The sequence below is a fragment of the Alexandromys fortis genome, unplaced genomic scaffold (genome assembly GCF_014885135.2).
Source record: "Alexandromys fortis isolate MF-2015 unplaced genomic scaffold, M_Fortis_MF-2015_v1.1 scaffold_54, whole genome shotgun sequence".
NCBI classification, from domain to species: Eukaryota; Metazoa; Chordata; class Mammalia; order Rodentia; family Cricetidae; genus Alexandromys; species Alexandromys fortis.
Genome location: NW_026067958.1, coordinates 262,625 through 283,081, shown reverse-complemented (window position 1 = coordinate 283,081; position 20,457 = coordinate 262,625). Strand labels below are relative to the sequence as shown.

Sequence of the window (20,457 nt, the reverse complement as noted above, 5' to 3'; positions counted from 1 at the left end):
ATGAACTAGTAATTTAGTATTTTAACCATCTTCATATTTTTTTTTGAGACAGGGTTTCTCTGTAGCTTCCCCATCTTCATATTTTCAATGATGGTTTAATGGTTGTGTTGCAGGACTTTATTTTCTTTGACTATAGTTGTTTGTTTCAAACCTATATTCCCCAAAGCCTACTTCTCATATTATTCAAAATTAGGTATTTGTTGTTGTAAAAATGCTGTGTGTGTATGTATATTCTATAAAATGCAATAATGATAGAAAAAAATAACAAAAGAAAATGAAAATAGTAGATCTGGCTTGATATATACATAAGCATAAATATAAAAAATTTATATAACTTATTTCACCATTTGTAATATCATGATATAATCTAGAATTTCACATTGTTTTTTAAGTTCCCTCAGTTTAGGTTTAATCCGCATTGTAAACATTCACTCAAATATTTCAGGACTGGAGAACACATCTTGTAATTGAATAATGAGAAATAGAAAAATACATAAGCATAAAGTGAAAATTTTGCTGGAAAACATAAATTTTCGTTTAAATAAAATATAGTCCAACAAAACTTGAGGCACAGTGTTATCTATGTAATGACCATACTGATTCAATAATGTGTGGAGTAGTTCATTAGAGTTGAAACAATTTTTAATTAGAAATTACACGAACTGAATATCATGTTAGCTAGCATTCAGATTTATAATGCCTTCATTTGAACCTAGGGTTGTTTCAAGGGCTATTTAAGTCTTACTAAAATATCTGCTCAAGTAATTATTTTTTCTTAATATTACAAATGAACTAAGTCATATTATTGGGCCTTGATTATAATCAAATATAATAACATTAATTATAATATTCCATTTATTATTATGATATCCATAAATTACATCTTCAAATGTAGACCTTTTAACATTAAAATGCTAATTTTTTCTCAATTGAAAGATAAAGCATTATCTGATATTGTCTCAGTATGCTACAAATGGTTTACTCGAATACAATATTAAACTAATTAGACTCATCCATGGTCTTGATTTTGTTTTAATTTAAAATAGTTGATTAAAGATACACTGAATTCAATCAAATAGTCCTCTGTTTACAATATGGCTCTGGGCCAGGATTAATAATTATTTTCTGATTTTAGAGAAAGTAAGAAGTTTGATCCTATGTCTTAAGATGAACAGGGAGGATGTTTGACCCTAACACTGTGGCTTCTTGCTTTCTGCCAACCCAAAGCCAGCAATAAAGGCAGATGAGGGCAAAGATGCCAATGAATGGAAGGGGAGGGCAGATGCCACAAAGGCAAGTACAACCTCTTAGTTCAAAATTACACAACTGTGTGCACCCTGAGTCTTTCCTCACAGTGTAGAACTGGGCATGCTCAACATGCTTTCTTAACACAAACAAATTAAATCTGAAGATAAATTACTCTGTGTTGACATATATACACTGAATAAACTCACGAAGGATTAATTACTCATATGCCATTTCCTCATTCATTCATTAAGCAACAAGAATTCTTAGAATGGGCTCTTACAAAAGGTAACAAGCTTGCGCATGCAGATGATAATGCTGGACACTTCACTACCAAACACAGTTCTTTGTACAAAATGGTTTTGTAACCGTTTTAACTATAAGTAATGTCTCCCTATATGATACAAGACATAACAATGCATTTTTGACAGGATTGGCTAAGTGATATTTTACTTAAACATAATCCACAAATTTTGAAAATCAGTTTTATTCACCAATCTCTTCATATCCCAAAACTCTTAGGTGGTTCTTAAACTGAAGGAGACTAGAACTAGTAGATTTTGAACTTGCCATGAGGTCTTCTCAAATACACAGGTAATATCTAGAGTAATAGCTTTACTTGAATAAGACAATTTTATTAAAATGAATCTATAGCAATGGAGTTCGCAGACAAGATATCAACATTTCATTTTTCCAGTGGCACATTCTAGCTGTGACAGCAAGCTTGTAAGATTTACTCATGTGAATTCCTCTAACTGAAGAGGAGATGTTCTTGAAAATATTTTCTGAACAATAAATAAATATCTCTGTCAGATGTGGTAATAAACTATAAACAATATGGTACTTATTAATCAGTAGCACTGTGTTCAAAGATAGCCTGTGCTACACATTGAAACACATCTCAAGAAAAAGAAATTCCATTATCACCACCACTAGCAAGAACAAAACTTTCAAAGAACTGGATTTGGCTCAAGAGTTAAAGTTTTGCATCCATTCCCTTACTAAAATGTTTTCCTAATATTTCTAAAGATAGAGCAACTCTAATAATGAAGATTACTTGAACACCAAAAAAAATTAAGCTTGAATTTGCATTGCCTTATAGTACTTGAACTAATATTACAAATTGTGCCTCTCTAGTAAACACTGATAAGTCTGACATTACATTTTCCTTTGAGAGCTTTTGTAGTCTCTGACAAAGGTTTTGTAAGAGGGTAATTTTGGTGGCCACAGGGCTTCCCTATTCGCCTCACTCCCTTGCTGTCAGCTCTGGTAACTGAAGAAGGTGCTGAGAATGCAGCCAGCTAAGTTAAGAGAGAAGGGGCTGGGACTTTCCATGCTCCATCTCTGGTTTCTCAAGTATCCCGCTGCATTGTTGTCAAGTGTGTCCTTTTCCTCGGAAAATAAAAGCCAAGGTAGACTCCATTCCCCTGACTGTCAGCTATGGGCCAGTTTGTGAAAGTGTAATTACAATGAGTATCCATCAGTGCTGGACAGCTTTCCCTTGCCATGTTGGTCCTGCCATAAACCCTAGGCTTTGCTTGTTCCTCTTCATCTTAGGTTGTAATACATTCATTTCCTGGTACTCCTTGAATAGTTTTATTGGACTCAGAAAACTTGATAATCATTTTACACTGACCACCAGATATGTCACCACTAGATAACTGCTTTTTACCTCCAGGTAACCAATGTGATTTTTACAGAGTAGCTCAATGGAAGCTACCATTAAGTATTAGAAAGATAACCAAGCTGGCAAACAGAGTAATTCCTATGTAACTTTTCTTTCAGAGTTTGTGGGAGTTAATTTAAGCATTATGACAATACTAATTCTAATGTCACTAATCATTTAGTGTAGGTAGAGTAGCTAACATGAAGTATTAGCACCGAATGTGCACAGTTTGTATTGATTGCTTTATCCTCTAGCTGATTCTATAGGGTATGTCTTATTTTTACATGCAGCAGTTAAAAAATTTATGAAATTTTTTTAATCTTCTAGAGAGTCAAAATTACACTTAAGAAACTCCCTCTAGCATCACCTTACTTAGTCCCCTTGCTAGGAGAGTCTATTTATACATAGCAAGCATGTTTTTGGATGACAAAATTCTATACACCATGAGCTATTGTTATTCTGCACTAGCAATGTGTTTGCTTAAATCTGCCTATCTCAAGGTTATCCTTTCCCTAAATGTCTCCATGATTGACGTCTACTTTTATTTAAGTTTTAACACCTGCAACTTCAAATTGCATCTTTCTTACTACTCTCGTCAGGGGTAATTCTCTATATTGTACAAATACCTCTATAGATACAGTTTCCATCTGTTCTTCCACTCATCCACCTTCCACTTATGAATTCACTTTGTTTACCCTTACATTATAAAGTCACAAATGCTGTAGCTGTTCTTTATTTACAATAAAAGTCATTTCTAATTATTTTAATGGAGTGAGATATTTACTTTTTCTACTTAGGATCATTTTCTTCTACCCCAATATTTATTTTAAAATGAAGCAACACTCATACACTGAGCAGAAACAGAACTTACTACTTAAACAAAATGTAGAGATTATGTTTTAATATCAAATTCTACTGGATTCTGTTTACGGAATTATTTATTTGTGAACCTTATATAGAGTAATCACTGCTTTATGACCTCCAATCTCAAGGTAAATCCAAGGTGTTGCAGGTGTGATCATCATTCTACCTGTTCACATTTCAGATCAGTTACTTTTTCCAGGAATAGTCAGGAGTTTCAACTATAGGTTTTAAGGGGGAAAACAGATATGAAACAGTAACAAAAAAAGTCTCTTCTTTAGATTAGGTATGGGACAATGTCCTAGACATCTAAAATTGGTGCTATTTTCAAACATTTTCTTTCAAATTGTTTTGATCTTTTGTAGTCAGGATTATTTGGTGGGTATGATATGATTGAATATTCTGAATTTATAGAGAAATAACATAGATCGTTTTGTCCTTAGTAGATTTTATGGATTTATGGGAGTATTTTTCTATACCCTAAAATTTCTCTTTCCTTTTTCCTAAACTAAAAGCTGGCAATGACTCATTTGCATTTTTATAATTTCTGAAGAAAAAGAAATAATTTATATAGCTATTGGATTTTTACCCTGAGAACATAGGTTTATGGGTGTCTTAGAGGCAGTTTACAGAGAGGTCCTGGAAATAGACTATCAAGAGGTAACACACACACACACACACACACACACACACACAGTGTTTAAGGTGTGTTAAAATCAAGAACAATGCCATGAACTGGGAAATTTAAAAATCCACATGCTGGAACATTAAGGGACACACACTCATCCCTGCTACGAGGAGATATGCACTGAATTTTATTGAATTTTTTTCAACCTCTGTAACCAATAGATAGTTGCTAAGCATGTGGGAACTAGGGTCTGGAGGAGAATCAAATGGTAAGTGTTGAACAGATTTTTTTCACCACTAAAACAGCCTTTCGCTGTTGTTTGTATATAATTATCAAGCTAACAAATATTAAGACACCAACTATACCTTAAACAAATTATTTAGAGTTAGTAATTAAATCTGCACGAGCATAGTATAAGATAGGAACATCATCATTGGTACTTTATAGGTAAGAAAATAAGGCAAAAAAATATTATGTCACTTGATTTAAGAGAAGAAACAGAGAGGAAGTGGGTGCCAAGGACTCCTGTTGCAGAACTGGGTACAAATGCTACTTAGGATTAATAGCAAGGTCTGTATCAGGTGAATGTTTACAATTAGGGAATGATTGTACCTAAATTGTAATTGATTGAAATAGATATCCCTCTAAATTAAGAACTTTTTTTTTTACTATAATGATGGCCATTCGTTTCTTTTTCAGTATATACCCTTCCTTCTTCCCATGTTATGGAATGGATATTTAACTCTGTGAGATTTGTATTGGATCATTTAAAAAAAACTAAAAAAAAATGGGGCTATAATTTTGTTATCTTTTGCTATGTGTGTTTGTTTCTATATAAACTTGTCTAAAAAGTCATAAACTTCAAGTTGTGAGCTAAAACAGACTCCTTAATGGAGCCATTCTTCAGGCTTATTTTAAAATGAATTTGATCCTTATTCAACATATTACAAGGCAATTTACAGAGAAGTTATTTAAGGAAGCACAATTACGATTATCTTCTTTATTATTGTGCGCAACTGTACTTTTATTTATTGAAGCATCAGCCTCTAAACATCTCCAAGTCTTATCAGGCAGGGATCATAGGGACCATGTGAAGGAGCCTTTCTTCATGTACATATGTCAGGCAACTGAGGAGTGACTGCCTTTTCTAGAAATAATGGGCAGGGGGGCAAAGTTTCAAAAGGTTTGTTTCTGATGAACCGGAGTACAAGGCAGGCCCGCTCATAACATGGGCAGATAACATCACTTATGCCAAAGTCACAGTGTTAACTCCCCTGGTGAAATGATATTTTAATATGAGAGCAACAGGAAAATTAATTCACATACAGGATTTGTTCTTCTCTCTCAGAGGCTTGTTTCCAAGTGGGTAAGAAAAGAAAACCACAGGAATGTCTTTCATTGGCAGTATGTATCACACAAGACTGTTTGGGAACTCAAGCCAAAGAATTTCTCTTTTTTTTTTTCAGTTTTGCAAACTGAAACTGTAAAAACTTATTCATAATTAGTTTTGACATTTACTAGGTAATTCTGTAAAGAAAATCTGTAGCTAGACTTCACACTTAGATGTGTCAGAAAGGATTGCAGAATTCTGTCACAATTCTGTCTGAATGTAGGTCTAATTCTGGAGCAGCATTTAAAAACCTCCTAAGGTTATGCTTGATGTAAACTTAAATTTATTTCTCATGCATGCATTGGCAGCCAGTTTCTAATCTGTTTAACTGGCTTATTTTTGTCACTTTAAGATATATATATATATATATATATATATATATATATATATATGCCACAGAATGACACATTTTATAAATATATAGAAAAGATGGAAACAGTGGCACTCTAAGTGTGTTTCTGGATGGGAAAGCTTCCCAGAGACTCACCAGTTGTGCAGTTCTTGAATTCAATATCATCAATCGCAGCTCCACCTCCTAGATCCTTTGTTCTGATTCCTTGAAATATGACCTTGAAATTCCTTAATTTTCCCAACAGGATGGTGGCCTTTTGCCAATGATTATCAGGGTCTGGCTTGCTTTGTTGCCATACTTCTGACAGTCCTTTATCTGTCTGAAATTAAAGAAGTTCACATTAGTGGAGAAGCTAAGGTCCTTAAGAATAAGAAGAAATATTGCATGGCACTGGAGCTCTAAGTCAATGAAAATGGGAATTTTGCATCCCAGTCCCACTCATCTCCCACCCCCGTCCCCAGGAAATCTGACCGAAGTTCCACAGCCCTGAGATAAGGGACCCTGATGACCCACAGCATGGGAAAGCTAACTACATCCCTAATAAGAGAGCTGGCCTCCCATACTTGGGAAAGTTTGCCCCACCCCTCATGATACCCTGGGAGAGCTGGCTCCGCCCCTCAGCTGAGAGTGCTGTCTTCCTGACTGATCAACTGAACTTCCACCCAGGCACATATCCAGCATTTGGAGTAGTCACCCCCCCCCCAAATCTACCCCATCTATATGACCTGCTGGGGTGTGTGAAGAGACTGATCCTGCAGAATCTTAGTCGCAGGACCACCATGATTTGGAACAACAGGATATTTGAGAAGAGTTTCAGTGAGGATCTAGTTTTGATGACCTAGCAAAGTCAGAGGCCTTGAACCTGACCAACACCTCTGGACACAGTGAACATTAGCAAGTAAAGCTGTTTGGACGAAAGAGTATACTGCATGATACACAGCAGTTCCCAACATCACTAAGATGCATGCAGAAGCAATGGAAAGAGAGAGAGAGAGAGAGAGAGAGAGAGAGAGAGAGAGAGAGAGAGAGAGAGAGAGAGAGAAGCAAATTGTTTTTCATTTCCTTTTAATTATTATTCATTTTATCTTATTTTTATTCATTTTTATCTTTCCTGGGGGGAGCACTACGAGAGAGAGGGGAGGATATGGAAACATTGGGAGATGAGTGGAATTGGGATGCAAAATTCCCAAGGAATCAATAAAAATGTGAAAACTTGTATAAACAGTTGAACTCTGAGAGCATCCATGCTGTTGCTTATCTCAGCCCAACAGACATGCTGGCCTATCCGCATGTTTTCCCAAAGCAATACTGGTGGGCATAGCAGTTAACATGCTTGAGTATATGTAGAGATATTATCGTGACAGTACTCTCATCAGTTAAATCCACTTGTCCTTACATATAAGACAGATTCTTATTGAAAGAAATTATGGGATTACTGAGTTTATAGTTCTGAACACCTCATCTCTACTTTTAACACATTATAACTAATTATTCTGGTTATACATTCCTCCTAAAGAGCTTTATTCACTGACGGAGAAAAAAGCAAGAGGCCAAAGGATTAATGGGAAATCAGTTATCTCTGTGCAGCGTGTTGAAGTAAAAAGGAAAGTGATACTTGTCCAACTCAGTTAGATTTCAAATATCCTATTATTACACACTCAAAGTATTTTTACTTTTCAAAACTATAAGTATCTGTGTACCAGCTATACTGATTTCAGGATATAATTCTTCAAGCTAAGGGTTAATTTAAAAAGACATAACCAAATATTTTCTCAGAATAGTATAGATTCAAGTAGATAACATGCTAATATGTGAATGCTTCTAGAATTGTATCATGATATTGGAGATAGTCATCAGTGTGATAGTGGGGGCAAGGCCAGTTCAGGCACCCTCTCCTCTGCTGCCCAAGGACTTAGCTGCATCCCCACGGACACCTAGGATCTCCTCTGGAGCCAAGTCTTTTGCCAACCCTAAACTGGCTCCCTTAATGTAGATATCTTCTGCTCCTATATTCGCCCTTCTTGCATCTCCACCCTCCCAATCCCCCAAGTTCTCCCCAGTCTTTCCCTTCTCTCTTCTCTCTCCCACTCTCCCCTTCTCTCATCCCCACCTCCGCCCCTACTCCCACCCCCATGCTTCCAACTTTTGCCAGGCGATCTTGTTTGCTTCCAATTTCCAGGAGAATCTATATATGTTTTTCTTTGGGTTCACCTTGTTATTTGGCTTCTCTAAGCTTGTGAATCTTTGGTCGGTGTGGGATGGAGATAGAGACAGAGACCCTCATCAGAGCAATGGACTGACCTTCCAAGGTCCAGTTGAAGAGCAGAATGAGGAAGAAGAAAAGCAAGGAAGTTAGGACTGGGAGGGGTTGGTTCACCCACTGAGACAGTGTGCCTGGTCTAATGGGAGCTCATCAAACCCAACTGGACCGGGACTGAATTGAGCGTGTGATCAAACCGGACTCTGATTGTGGCTGCCAATGGGGGCTGACTGAGAAGCCACCGATAATAGCATTCTGTTTCTACTGCATGTGCTGGCTTTTTGAGACCCTAGTCCATTTGGATGCACAGCTTCCTAGGCCTGGATGGAGGGGCGGGGGGAGGGCCTTGGACTTCCCACAGGGCAGGGTACCCTGCCCTCTCTTAAAGGAGGGAGGGGGAAGAAGGAAGGGGAGTGGGGGAGCGGGAGGGAAATGGGAGGAGGTGAGGAAGTGTAAATTTTTGAATGAAAAAGTATAAAAAAAAAGAGAATTGTATCGTGATCTAACATACGCCCTAACCGTAATGATCAAAATGTGGGAAAAACCAACACCTACATGAAGCTAACAGACAGCCCAGTTGAGATGCAGAAGACTTTGCTTTTGCATGCTGCTTTGTAGTGTTTTGTTTCGAGCTTTTCTGGAGAACTGGATATCAGCTTCTAGGCATGCCTATGGGGAGTTTATCTTGACTGTTCTGAGATGGGAAAATTTGCTCACTGTTCCTTGTTTGTATCCTGAACAGTAAAAATGAAGAGAGAGAGAGAGCTGACCAGGTTCAGCACACTCTGCATGGGATTGTGAATGTAAGGAGCTGGTTCATGCTCCAGTTGCCCCAATTTCGCCTGTAGGATGAACTGTACCCTTGGAAATTGAAGCAAAATAAACCTTTTCTCTCTGTGGTGCTATTTTCAGGTTATCTTATCATAGCAACAACAGAGAAACGGGACAGGATGATTTAATAGATCACAATGACAGATATTGACCAAAGGAGAAAATGTTGACATCACATTGCACCTATGGTTAGCATCCAAACACACAGCACTACCTGCTGCTCTGTCATTGTTCTTCCCTGATTATTTCACAATAAGAATGTGGCCTCACCTTATCATGCAACAAAAATATATGCTCTACTATGTTCATAGCAGCATTGTTTGTAATAGCCAGAACCTGGAAACAACCTAGATGCCCTTCAATTGAAGAATGGATGAAGAAAGTATGGAATGTATACATATTAGAGTACTACTCAGCAGTAAAAAACAAGGACTATTTGAAGTTTGCAGGCAAATGGATGGAAATAGAAAACACTATCCTGAGTGAGGTAAGCCAGACCCAAAAAGAGGAACATGGGATGTACTCACTCATATTTGGTTTCTAGCCATAAATAAAGGACATTGAGCCTATAATTAGGGTTCTTAGAGAAGCTAAATAAGGAGAACCCAAAGAAAAACATATAGGCATCCTCCTGAACATTAACCTTCATCAGGCGATGAAAGAAGACAGAGACAGAGACCCACATTGGAGCACCGGACTGAAATCTCAAGGTCCAAAGCAGGAGCAGAAGGAGAGCGAACATGAGCAAGGAACGCAGGACTGCGAGGGGTGCACCCACACTGAGACAATGGAGATGCTCTATCGGGAACTCACCAAGGCCAGCTGACCTGGGTCTGAATAAGCCTGGGTTAAAACCGGTCTCACTGAACATAGAGGACAATGAGGACTACTGAGACATCAAGAACAATGGCAATGGGTTTTTGATCCTATTGCATGTATTGGCTTTGTGGGAGCCTAGGCTGTTTGGATGCTCACCTTACGAGACCTGGACAGAGGAGGGTTTTCCTTGGACTTCCCACGGGACGGGAGGGAGGGAGGGGGACATGATTGGGGGAGGGGGAGGGAAAGGGGAGGCGGAGGTGGGGAAGAGACAGAAATATTTAATAAATAAATTTTAAAAAAAAAGAAAAAAAAAGGAAAAAAAAAATAATAGTCCATGAAAAAAAAAAAAAAGAATGTGGCCTCAGAGGATAGCAATTTCTAATAGTTTTTCTTAGATCTTTGGAGAGGCCACCACTCAGTTCCCAAATAAATCACTCAAAGGTTTCCTCTTGTTTATGAATGCCTACCCATAGCTTGGCTTGTTTCTAGCCAGCTTTTCTTAACTTAAATTGTCCTGTCTATGTTTTGAATCTGCGATTTTATCTTTATTTCTTACGTTCCTTCTTATTCGATGGCTTACTGTGTAGCTGGCGACTGACCCTGGGTGTCCTCTTCTTTATACCGCTCCTCGATCTTTTTCTCCCCTGACTTCTCTTCCTATTTATTTTCTCTTCCTGCCAGACCCTCCTATCCTTTCTCCTGACTTGCTATTGACAATCCAACTGTTTATTAGACCAATCATGTGTTTTAGAAAAAATAACAGCTCCACAGAGTTAGACAAATGCAGCATAAAGGATTGCAACACATCTTTGCATCATTAAACAAATATTCCACAACATAAATAAATGTGACACATCTTAAAATAATAATCTACAACAGTAATCAAGTAACAAAAAAGTTGAGCATTTAATGGAATAGCATCCAGAAAAGCGGGCATGATGTTCAAATGAATTTATAATGCACAGATAGGAAATATATGACTTATTTGTATTTAAAAGATATAGGGAAATTTACAAAGAGAAATGTCTGAAGAAGGATATAAAGGAGTTATATATTTACAATTTCTTGCTTATGAGAATTAATGCATACATCCAATGCCCCATTCTGCGGAGATATAAATACTTGATCAAATTGTTATTTTTATGTATTAGAGGAAACAAACAGAAGGTGTTACTATGTATCATTGATGTAAAATTAATTTTGAAAAATAAATAGCAATTTATAGATAAAGCTTTTGCTACAATTTTCTCATATATGATTATCCCAAGAGACTTGTGAGATACCTGCATTAAAGGGGATGGGATTAGGGATTTCATCTTTCTCATAACTAAAGATTTTTTCAAGGTTAGTCTTTGACTCTCAGTGATGTTTTAGTGATTGAGAATCAAAGGAATGATAAATTAAATTAAAGATTAAACTGAGGGGATCTTTCTGACACTTAAGAATATCAGAAACAAGGGTATTGATGAAAGCCTGTCTTAATTTATAAATTGTAACATTTTCCCAGGCATCCACTTCTGTACCTCATACAATACTCTTGAGATGTGCTAATCTTGAAAAGGGTTTTCAAAAAATAACATCAAAGAAAGTCATGTGATCCCCTTAGTAAATAAAATATGAATCATTTCTTAAATTTTATAACTAATCTTTTATTAAAAATAAAAAAGGCTAAGAGACTTGAACAAGGCACTTTGATTTTTACATGAACAAAAATAGAAAATGAGAGTTAATTATGTTGTGAATCTTCCATAATGGGTTATCATAGGCTATCATTTCAATATATTCTAACACTTTATATACTCTAATACATATATATATATATACATACATACATACATATAAACTTAGAATATAGCATCAATTCTTATTCCTATAATTGCCAATTTCTTTTCCTTAATGCATATTTCTTTTTACATGCTTATATACTCATTTGTTTATTCAGAAAACATACAATGCTTATATAGTGATGATTTCAATGCTACAATCTTGAATGAAATGGGGATAAGATGGAGCATACCCTGTGGAAGTTAAATAGTCTAATATAGAGTTCACAAAAACAAATTGCTATACTGACTCCCTCTCTCATAGACACAATTTTACAAGGTGGGTTTGTGATCAACTCCAAGTTCTTTGCTTCTCTACTCATTTATTAATGTCTTGAGTTCAATTCTTTCTAAGGGTGTATGATTAATGCCACTCACATCCATCCCATAATTTTTCCACTAACTGGCCATGGGCATAATATTTGTATACACATAGATTTTAATTCAAGATCCCTAAAAATAATTAATTAAAGAAAAGTAATATATACATATATATATATTAATTAGTTAAATTTCAAAAGTCAAAGAAACATTACTCCCTATATTTTAACAATTTCTTAAGCTAAGAATACATTACATTGTCATGTGCACAGAAGACCGCACACGGTGTTTGCCTCCATGACTCATATAAATCTTTATTTTTTATGTCTGGTAAAGAAAGACAATGGGAAACACTAAGAAGATAAAGCCACTTCCCATTTAAAGTTGTGTTAACAGAGAAATTAACTCCGCGATCTAGTCTGATACATTTGATATAAATATACAAAGTTTCATCAAATAATGAAAAGTTTACCCTAAACCATTTGAGACATACCTCTTTTTACTCACTGACATATTCATAATTGAAAGCTTTTCACAGACCCTAAATCTCTTGTTTAATTATCTATCTATTGAGCCACCATACCTTTTCATGAACTATTTTAGCAATGTCTTTGTTTCCTGCTAAGAAAAATTAAATTACTTGGATATAAACTGCAGAATACCTAGGAATGTCGGGCAATAAGAAGTCATGAAGTCATAGGCTGACAATGTGTCAATTTGTCATCATCTATACAGTTAGATATGAAAAATAAATTGTTTGAATAATCCAAGAGCCCTGATTGGTCTTTGTAGTCAAAACACTGAAAAGGGGCAAGTTTTGCAAGAAAGATAGCACTTGATCATTAACCACTCTACCGCAACCAAACACTTCGGAAAACGCATCTGGTCTCCCTCCACCTGAGCAGACCCTACATTTCTATCGACACTTGGACTGTATTAGGTGCCCTTAAGGCTGCCTTAAATGAAGGTAAACTGAGAGAATTTGTCACAAAGTTGTGGTCTTGTGTTTTCTGACACACTTGTCCTTTCTTTGTGGCACAGAACATTGAGGACAATCAATCACACATTCATTGCAAATAGTTAGTGCATATTTTGGTGGTGGGAATTGAACACAGAATCTTGAATATTTTAAACCCATACTATATCCATGGCCTGTGGCCTGTGTCCCTTACCCATATAGCATTTACAGTATTGGAAGAATCATTGTTCTACCTTGTAAACACTCTCAAATGCAGCTGCCAAGACATTAAAGGATTCAAAATTGCACTGCTAGCAAAGGCTTTCTGACAACCAAAGGTTTGGGGTTATCAGAAGGTAACTGTATAGGTGATTTATAGTGGGTACTTTTTACAACAGGAAAACTTTCCTATAAATACATTCTTATACAATTCTAAATTTCTATGCAATACTAAATACAATGGGTAAACATAAGACATTGGGCATCAATCAAAACCCATGCAATACAACAGTATTAAAATGACCCCAATGTATTACTCAGGAAGTTAAATAGTCCAAATGATTTACAGTCTGACAAACCACTCTAAACGCATGAATGATGTGTATAGCAAACTCAAAGACATAATAAATTTGTAAATAAATATATTTGTAAGAAAAAGGAAAATAATTGCACATCAGCAATGTATTGTGGTTAATAAAGTTCATAAAGAAGCAAGGACTTTATACTAAAATTTTGAAAGCAAAGGTAAGAAATAGGGTAAATTTCTTACTATTTGAATAAAAGATTACAAAAAAGATATTGGAGAAGATCTGAATGATTTGTGTGATAATGGCTCACATTTAGAGATACTATAAACTTATGTTTATATCAGTCTAAAGAGATAATGACACAGAAGTATTTACAATTATATATATATACATATATGTGTGTGTACATAGAACTGTATGCAGATTACTTATATACAACCGTGTGTATCTTCTATCACTACCACCTGAGCTACAAGAATAAGATCAGACCATCAAGGAGCATACTTGGTGCTGAGATCTTCATTACATATCTTATCTTCTAAGGAAAGGGTATCGTATCTTAGTGGGACAGCAGAGACTAGACCTGGGCCAAGTGTGTACCTGAACTTGATGTGTCTTACATTTTTTCAGAAAGTGAGAAAGTGGCAAAATAAAGATCCAAATGGATGGGGGATGTGTCACAGGGTTAGAAAAGCAAAGCAGAAGAGTTATAGCCCGCAGAGTGTGAAAAATACTGAAAAAACTCATATACGATTGCTTTGTAATGTATGGTAACAACAAACATAAAGAAGCCTCACAGATATAAATAAACCACACACTGAATAAATGAGTTGGGGACATTCATTTGAATGACAAATATCCTATGTCAAATAATTTTGAAAAATTAACAGAGATATTTTGCTGATGAAGGTATAGAGTTTAAATTCTCACCCTTTGACTGTGGGTTGCTGAGACGCTCCAGTGTTTATGACATTATACAAAGTAATTGGCTAGTATTTCTCAAAACTGCAAAAATTATTCCAAACAAGAAAAGTCTCAGAAGGAGTATAGGAGGACAGAAATGCTACAATAGTTTTAAACATTGGGTGTAAAACTGAGATATTGTATCTTAAGTATGAACTTTAGAGAAGATTTTTAATTTTTATAATGGTAAATATAAGCAGTTGGATTTTAGATGATAATAATGAATGACCATAGAATATATAGATGATCCCTCTATTATTTTGATGAAATTATATCAATATGTATAAGATAAAAAAATCACTCAATAAGTTTTAATATATTTCTTATTTACATATATTATATGATATTTATTAACAATATATTTATGGTAATCTGATTAGTATCTATGATCTATGAAATCAAATTTGTAAAGCTGGGAAAGCAATAGCTATTAGAATTACTTACCTTAACTCAAATTAACATAATAAACACAGAGAGAACAGCCTCCAAATATTACAATTAAATAAAACGTATTTTGTATATCTAGTGTGTTCATAAATTCTTTTTGATTTAACCTTTTTTTAAATTCATCAACTGGGAAAACTTTAAATATTTTTAAACAAGAGTAATGACAAAATGATAATGAAATCTGTAATACCCCAAGAGATTGGACACTATGCTGGAATTATGTTGAATCTAAATGACAGCAAAATAAAATTCACTTTATAAATATGCAACTGAATCATCTCATAGAAACCAAAACTGACCCTCATTTATCAGAGAAGACTAGAACACAATATGATTCAGCTCATATAGATGACCTTACTGGTAAAAATATATCCTCTACAGTTATAATAAAATATCTTTTGAAAATATAAAAGAATGATTTGTATTTATTAAACAGAAAAGGATCTTCCAAACATTTGAGATGAGAACTGGTCTGGAAAGATGGCTCAGTGAGAAAGAGCTATTACTGCTCTTGCAGAGGTTCCCAGCAGCCACATGAGGAGCTCACAAGCACCTGCAACTCCAGTTTTAGGGACTCTGATGCCTTCTTCTTGCTTCCATGGGTACCTGCATGTGTGTGGTTCATATATATATATATATATATATATATATATATATATATATATATACACACACACATTCAGACATACTCCCATACACATAACAAAAACAAATCGTAAACAAATCTAATCAATCAACTGAAGCAAACTGACAAGTACTGAAATTTAGAAGTCACACACTTTTTTTAAACTATACATAAACATGTTTAATGTTTATGTATAAGTTAATGACATTTTCATTAAAAATAAGATGGAAACCAAGAGCAGTTAGTGCATGTAAAACATGAGATAATCTGCACAGAAACTTGTTGCAAACTACTAGGAAACATCTGGAGGGAATTCTGGAGTTAGTGGCTTCTGTCTTTTTAAGACGTGGGAGGCAAAGCAAAGCATCCTTTGTTTGGATGTGTGGCCACAGACACTTTATGAAATATTCATTTTATGTTTGTTATGAAGTTATTTTAGGTAGAATATATTCACTTTATTGCTGGAAGGGCAAATCTATAACCCCAAAATTTATTTTGTGAAAATATTCTTCACAGGTTCCTGTAACCAAAATAAGACTCTCAAGTGAAATGGGGAGTTTAATGAAAAATATAAAAATTAATGAAGCTGGACTTATACAAATCATTTCTTTAGATCATGCTTATTTTAATCCAACTTTCTGTGATATTGAGGATTTCTAAATATAGCATCATAACCTCACATGATATATAACACATCTTTATTTTCTCCTATTCACACAAGGATAAATATAATTTACATATTCCCACACATGGGTAAGCATATGCTTTTCCATTTTAAGACTGAAAAATATCCCTCAAAGGGTCTTCCTTTGGCATTAAAAAGAACATCCTTAACATGACCCAGAATAGTCTCAATGGTCTCACACATGACATTTATGTGTTTTCCATTCGCCAGAGAGGTGTTAATTTCTTTTTCATCTTCATATTCATTTTTTATGATCAGAATCAATAATACAAATATGCTAGATGTCTTTTGATCTTCAAATATAGTTGAAAAAGATTGTTATTTTCTTCTACAAAGGTAAAAATGAATCATCATATGTTGAATGTTCACATTAAACAGCCCAGTACCTGATATCTGTGCCCCTTTAATCATTCCCTCAAGGTGTCCTCAAGATACTCCTCAACCAGAGATGCCAGATTCTGGAACACCATCCTTTTCCTCTTTCTCCTCTTCCTCGCCCTCCTCTTTTGATCTCCTTCTTGCATCTCATTGTTTTAGCTAGTACTTCAAACTCTATATTAAATGCGAGTGGGTAAAGGAGATAGTCCTATATTGTCCTTGACTTTAGTGGGAATGCTTTGGGCTTTTCTCCATTTAGGATGACATTGGATTTGATTTGTTACATGCAGGCTTTACTGTGCCGAGGTATGCTACCTCAAATCCTGCTCTCTTTGGGACTTTTATCACGAAGGCATGCTAGGATTTGTGAAATATCTCTTCTGAATCTATTGAGATGAGCAGATATTACCTGTTTTTTAAATGAATTTATATGATTTATTAGATTTTATTGACTTATGTAAAGCCAATTTGCTTATAATGACTACCTTTTCGATGTATTTAGTTTGCAACTTTGTTGTCATGTCTTTATAGTGTATGTGGTTGAGAGTAATACAGGTTTCATAGGAGTTTTAAAGAATTTCTTTCATTTATTGTACCTTATATAACTGAACTTAAGGTATTCTTGATAAGAGGGAATTTATACCTGGTAGTGTGAACCTAACAAACTGACTATTGCTAGAAGAAATTGCTATTGCCACTAACCTAAATCAATGAAATCTCCTACTGTAGTCTAAGTACTTATAGCAACTAGCAACAGATAGGAACTACTACAGAAAGCCACAGCTGCTCAAAATGTAGAGAATAAGAAATGGTGGAGCTTCCAATCCCAACTGATACATAGACAAGGCAATCCCTAAACCGAAGGATCAAAAAAAATACTGAAAAGAAGGTGAAAAGACTGTTATGTTAGAGCCTGAGGCTCAGAATGTTGTCTGGGTTGGTCTTGTTTCTAGAACATGACAGGGTAAATGTACCTATTAAATATTAACTATTATGGTTGCCTGATTAAAGTCACCACAATGACAGCATCGGTTTACATGCCAACACGTTCGGAGAAAACTCCACATGGCCTCATCCATAGATGAAGAACTACAGATGGCTGGGGGCACAAAGGTCGTTGTGCCCACAGAACAGTAGGGAACCAGGAACTTTAAACATTCAGGGGTCTCTCAGAGGAGAAATTCACTGTTTCCCACCTGGAAGGCTGGGGTTGCACATTGTTAAGGACCTGATATCTTTTATGCTCTCTGTGGAGGCAGACCTCACCCGCCCTTTGCTAGAGAGGCGGACTTCACCAAAATCTCCAGATGCTCCCTCCTTAGATTATGATCTTTAGATCTCACTTAATAAAACCCAACCCTAGTGGAGATGTCACACGTATTTTAGTTCTGCTGGCCTCTATAATATTTTGGTCATAGATTACACTGTATTTCGGCCTTTTCACTGTAGAGCCCACCCTGAAGGTCCATGTACTTTGCAAAGGAGTTTCTAAGTAGTCACAAATTAAGCTCTACTGCTCAACTGAAATAGGAACGATTGTTTCCTAGAAACTTTTCCCCAAACTCTTCTGAGTTTTAAGTAGATTGACAATAAGCCACATGACATCAGACTCCCCAAACCTGATTTAGGTTGATAAAAGTGGCCATCCATGGACATATGTATAAAATTGCCATGCTAAACTGACTCAGTAAGTAGTGTGCATATGTGTGTGTACATATGTATATGATGTACATAGATGTAACAATAATAACTATGAAGAGTTCATGAATTTGTCAGATTTTGTTGGAATATAGGAGGGAATAGAAGAGGACTGATGGTTGGGAGTGATGTAGCTGCAATACTCAACTATAAAGTTCACGACAAAAGCATTTACAACTTAAAAGACATAGAGGTTGTTTCCCAGCCTCATTCTCTACCTAGCTTTTTTTCATTCTTCCCGTTCCTCTTAAAGCCACCCTTTATCAGTCTTTTAATGTCCCATCACTAATTTTGGACATCTATACAAAATGTTCTTGGGATTTACCAAACTGAACCTAGTTATTCCTACTTATGTTTCAGCTTAATCAACACTTCCTCTTGGAAGCCTTCACCGGTGTCCTCAACAAGGACATAAGTACCTAATACATAATTCAAGAATACACAATACTATACTTACTTTTTTATAGTGTGAAATAATACAATCCTCCCTACCATGATTAATTAACAGATATCTGCTTCAATCATTAGGTAAACATGAAATGATGGGAAGAACCTGATACATAGTACTAAGCATAGTGGCTTTTACGTAGTAGGTGTTCAATAAATAATGATATGTATAGTGAATCTATCCAATATGCATGTGTGTCTGAAAAGAACAACAATTACATTTTTAAGTGAATGTGTAGACTATAAAGTGACTTTCAGACTGTTTATAAGAAATATAAATTATTTAGGTTTCTTTTTCAAACATTTGATGAGTCTTAGGGTCAGTTTAAGGTCAAAGGAGAAGGATAATAGGAGTGCTATGACTAGAAATCTTTATTCATGCCTGACCTTTTCCCTTTTTCTTATTCAACCCCTTGATAGATTTTTTTTGGAATGTTCAGACTTTATTATGTCACACTCATGTAGCATCCATTTGCTTTAATATTTAAAACTTCCTTAATGATGCACTTTACAAAATTACACTGGTTGATTTCTCTAGGGCAGTTTATGGTCTACAAATACAAGGACCTTGCCTGGCTCTGCTTAAATAACTAACAACCAGAGACTGGGTAACCCAGAGACCTAGGGTAAAACCAAACACTGCTGGTTGAAAAAAAGTAAGAATGAAATCGCTCCTAATGTTATTCCTCTATACTCATAGATCAGTGCTTTATCCAGTCAACATTAGAGAGGCTTTCTCCAGATGGGAACATATTCAGAGACCCACGGCCAGTCATTACAGCAGAGAGAGTCTAAATGGAAGTATTTATTAAATCTGTCCCCTCAGATCCGGGGGAATCCCACAGAGGAGAAGGTAAAAAGACTGGAAGAGCCAGAGGGATTGGAGGACACCAGGAGAATAAGGCCCTCTGAATCAACTAAGCAAGGTGCATAAGAGCTGACAGAGACTGAAGCACCAAGCACAGGACATACATAGGTCTGTACCAGCACACACACACACACACACACACACACACACACACACACAATGATTCACATCATTTAATATTCTTATACTTACAAATCTGAATGGATTCAAATTGCATAGGTGAGTGAATGTTAAAGCTAAAAAGTGCTGTGGAATAATCATTTCATACGCTGAAAAGATCTGTTACTCTCATCATTAATAAAAGCTGATTGGCAGATGGCTAGGCAGGATTGTCAGGACAGGGAAACTGCTAGGGAGAGGAAGGGTGGAGTTGATGGAGACACCATGAGCTGCAGAGCAAAGAGTGTACATGAAGAACATGGGAAGTGTGTAGAGGAAGAAAATCTGCCTTGTGGCAGCACATAGTTTAATAGAAAGGGATAATTTGAGTTATAAGAGCTAGCTGAACCTGGAAACAACCTAGATGCCCTTCAATTGAAGAATGGGTGAAGAAAGTATGGAATATATACATATTAGAGTACTACTCAGCAGTAAAAAACAAGGACTTCTTGAAGTTTGCAGGCAAATGGATGGAAATAGAAAACACCATCCTGAGTGAGGTA

General features: G+C 35.8%; 1 protein-coding gene across 1 annotated transcript in view; it reads right to left on the bottom strand.

Annotated features, from left to right (window-relative positions):
- Nucleotides 1-20,457, bottom strand: part of Malrd1 (MAM and LDL receptor class A domain containing 1) — a 463,630-nt gene that overhangs the window by 192,186 nt on the left and 250,987 nt on the right. The window contains exon 16 of the mRNA XM_050152697.1: nucleotides 6,278-6,461. Coding sequence (XP_050008654.1) covers nucleotides 6,278-6,461 — 184 coding nt within the window. The remainder of the gene's footprint in view (nucleotides 1-6,277; nucleotides 6,462-20,457) is intronic.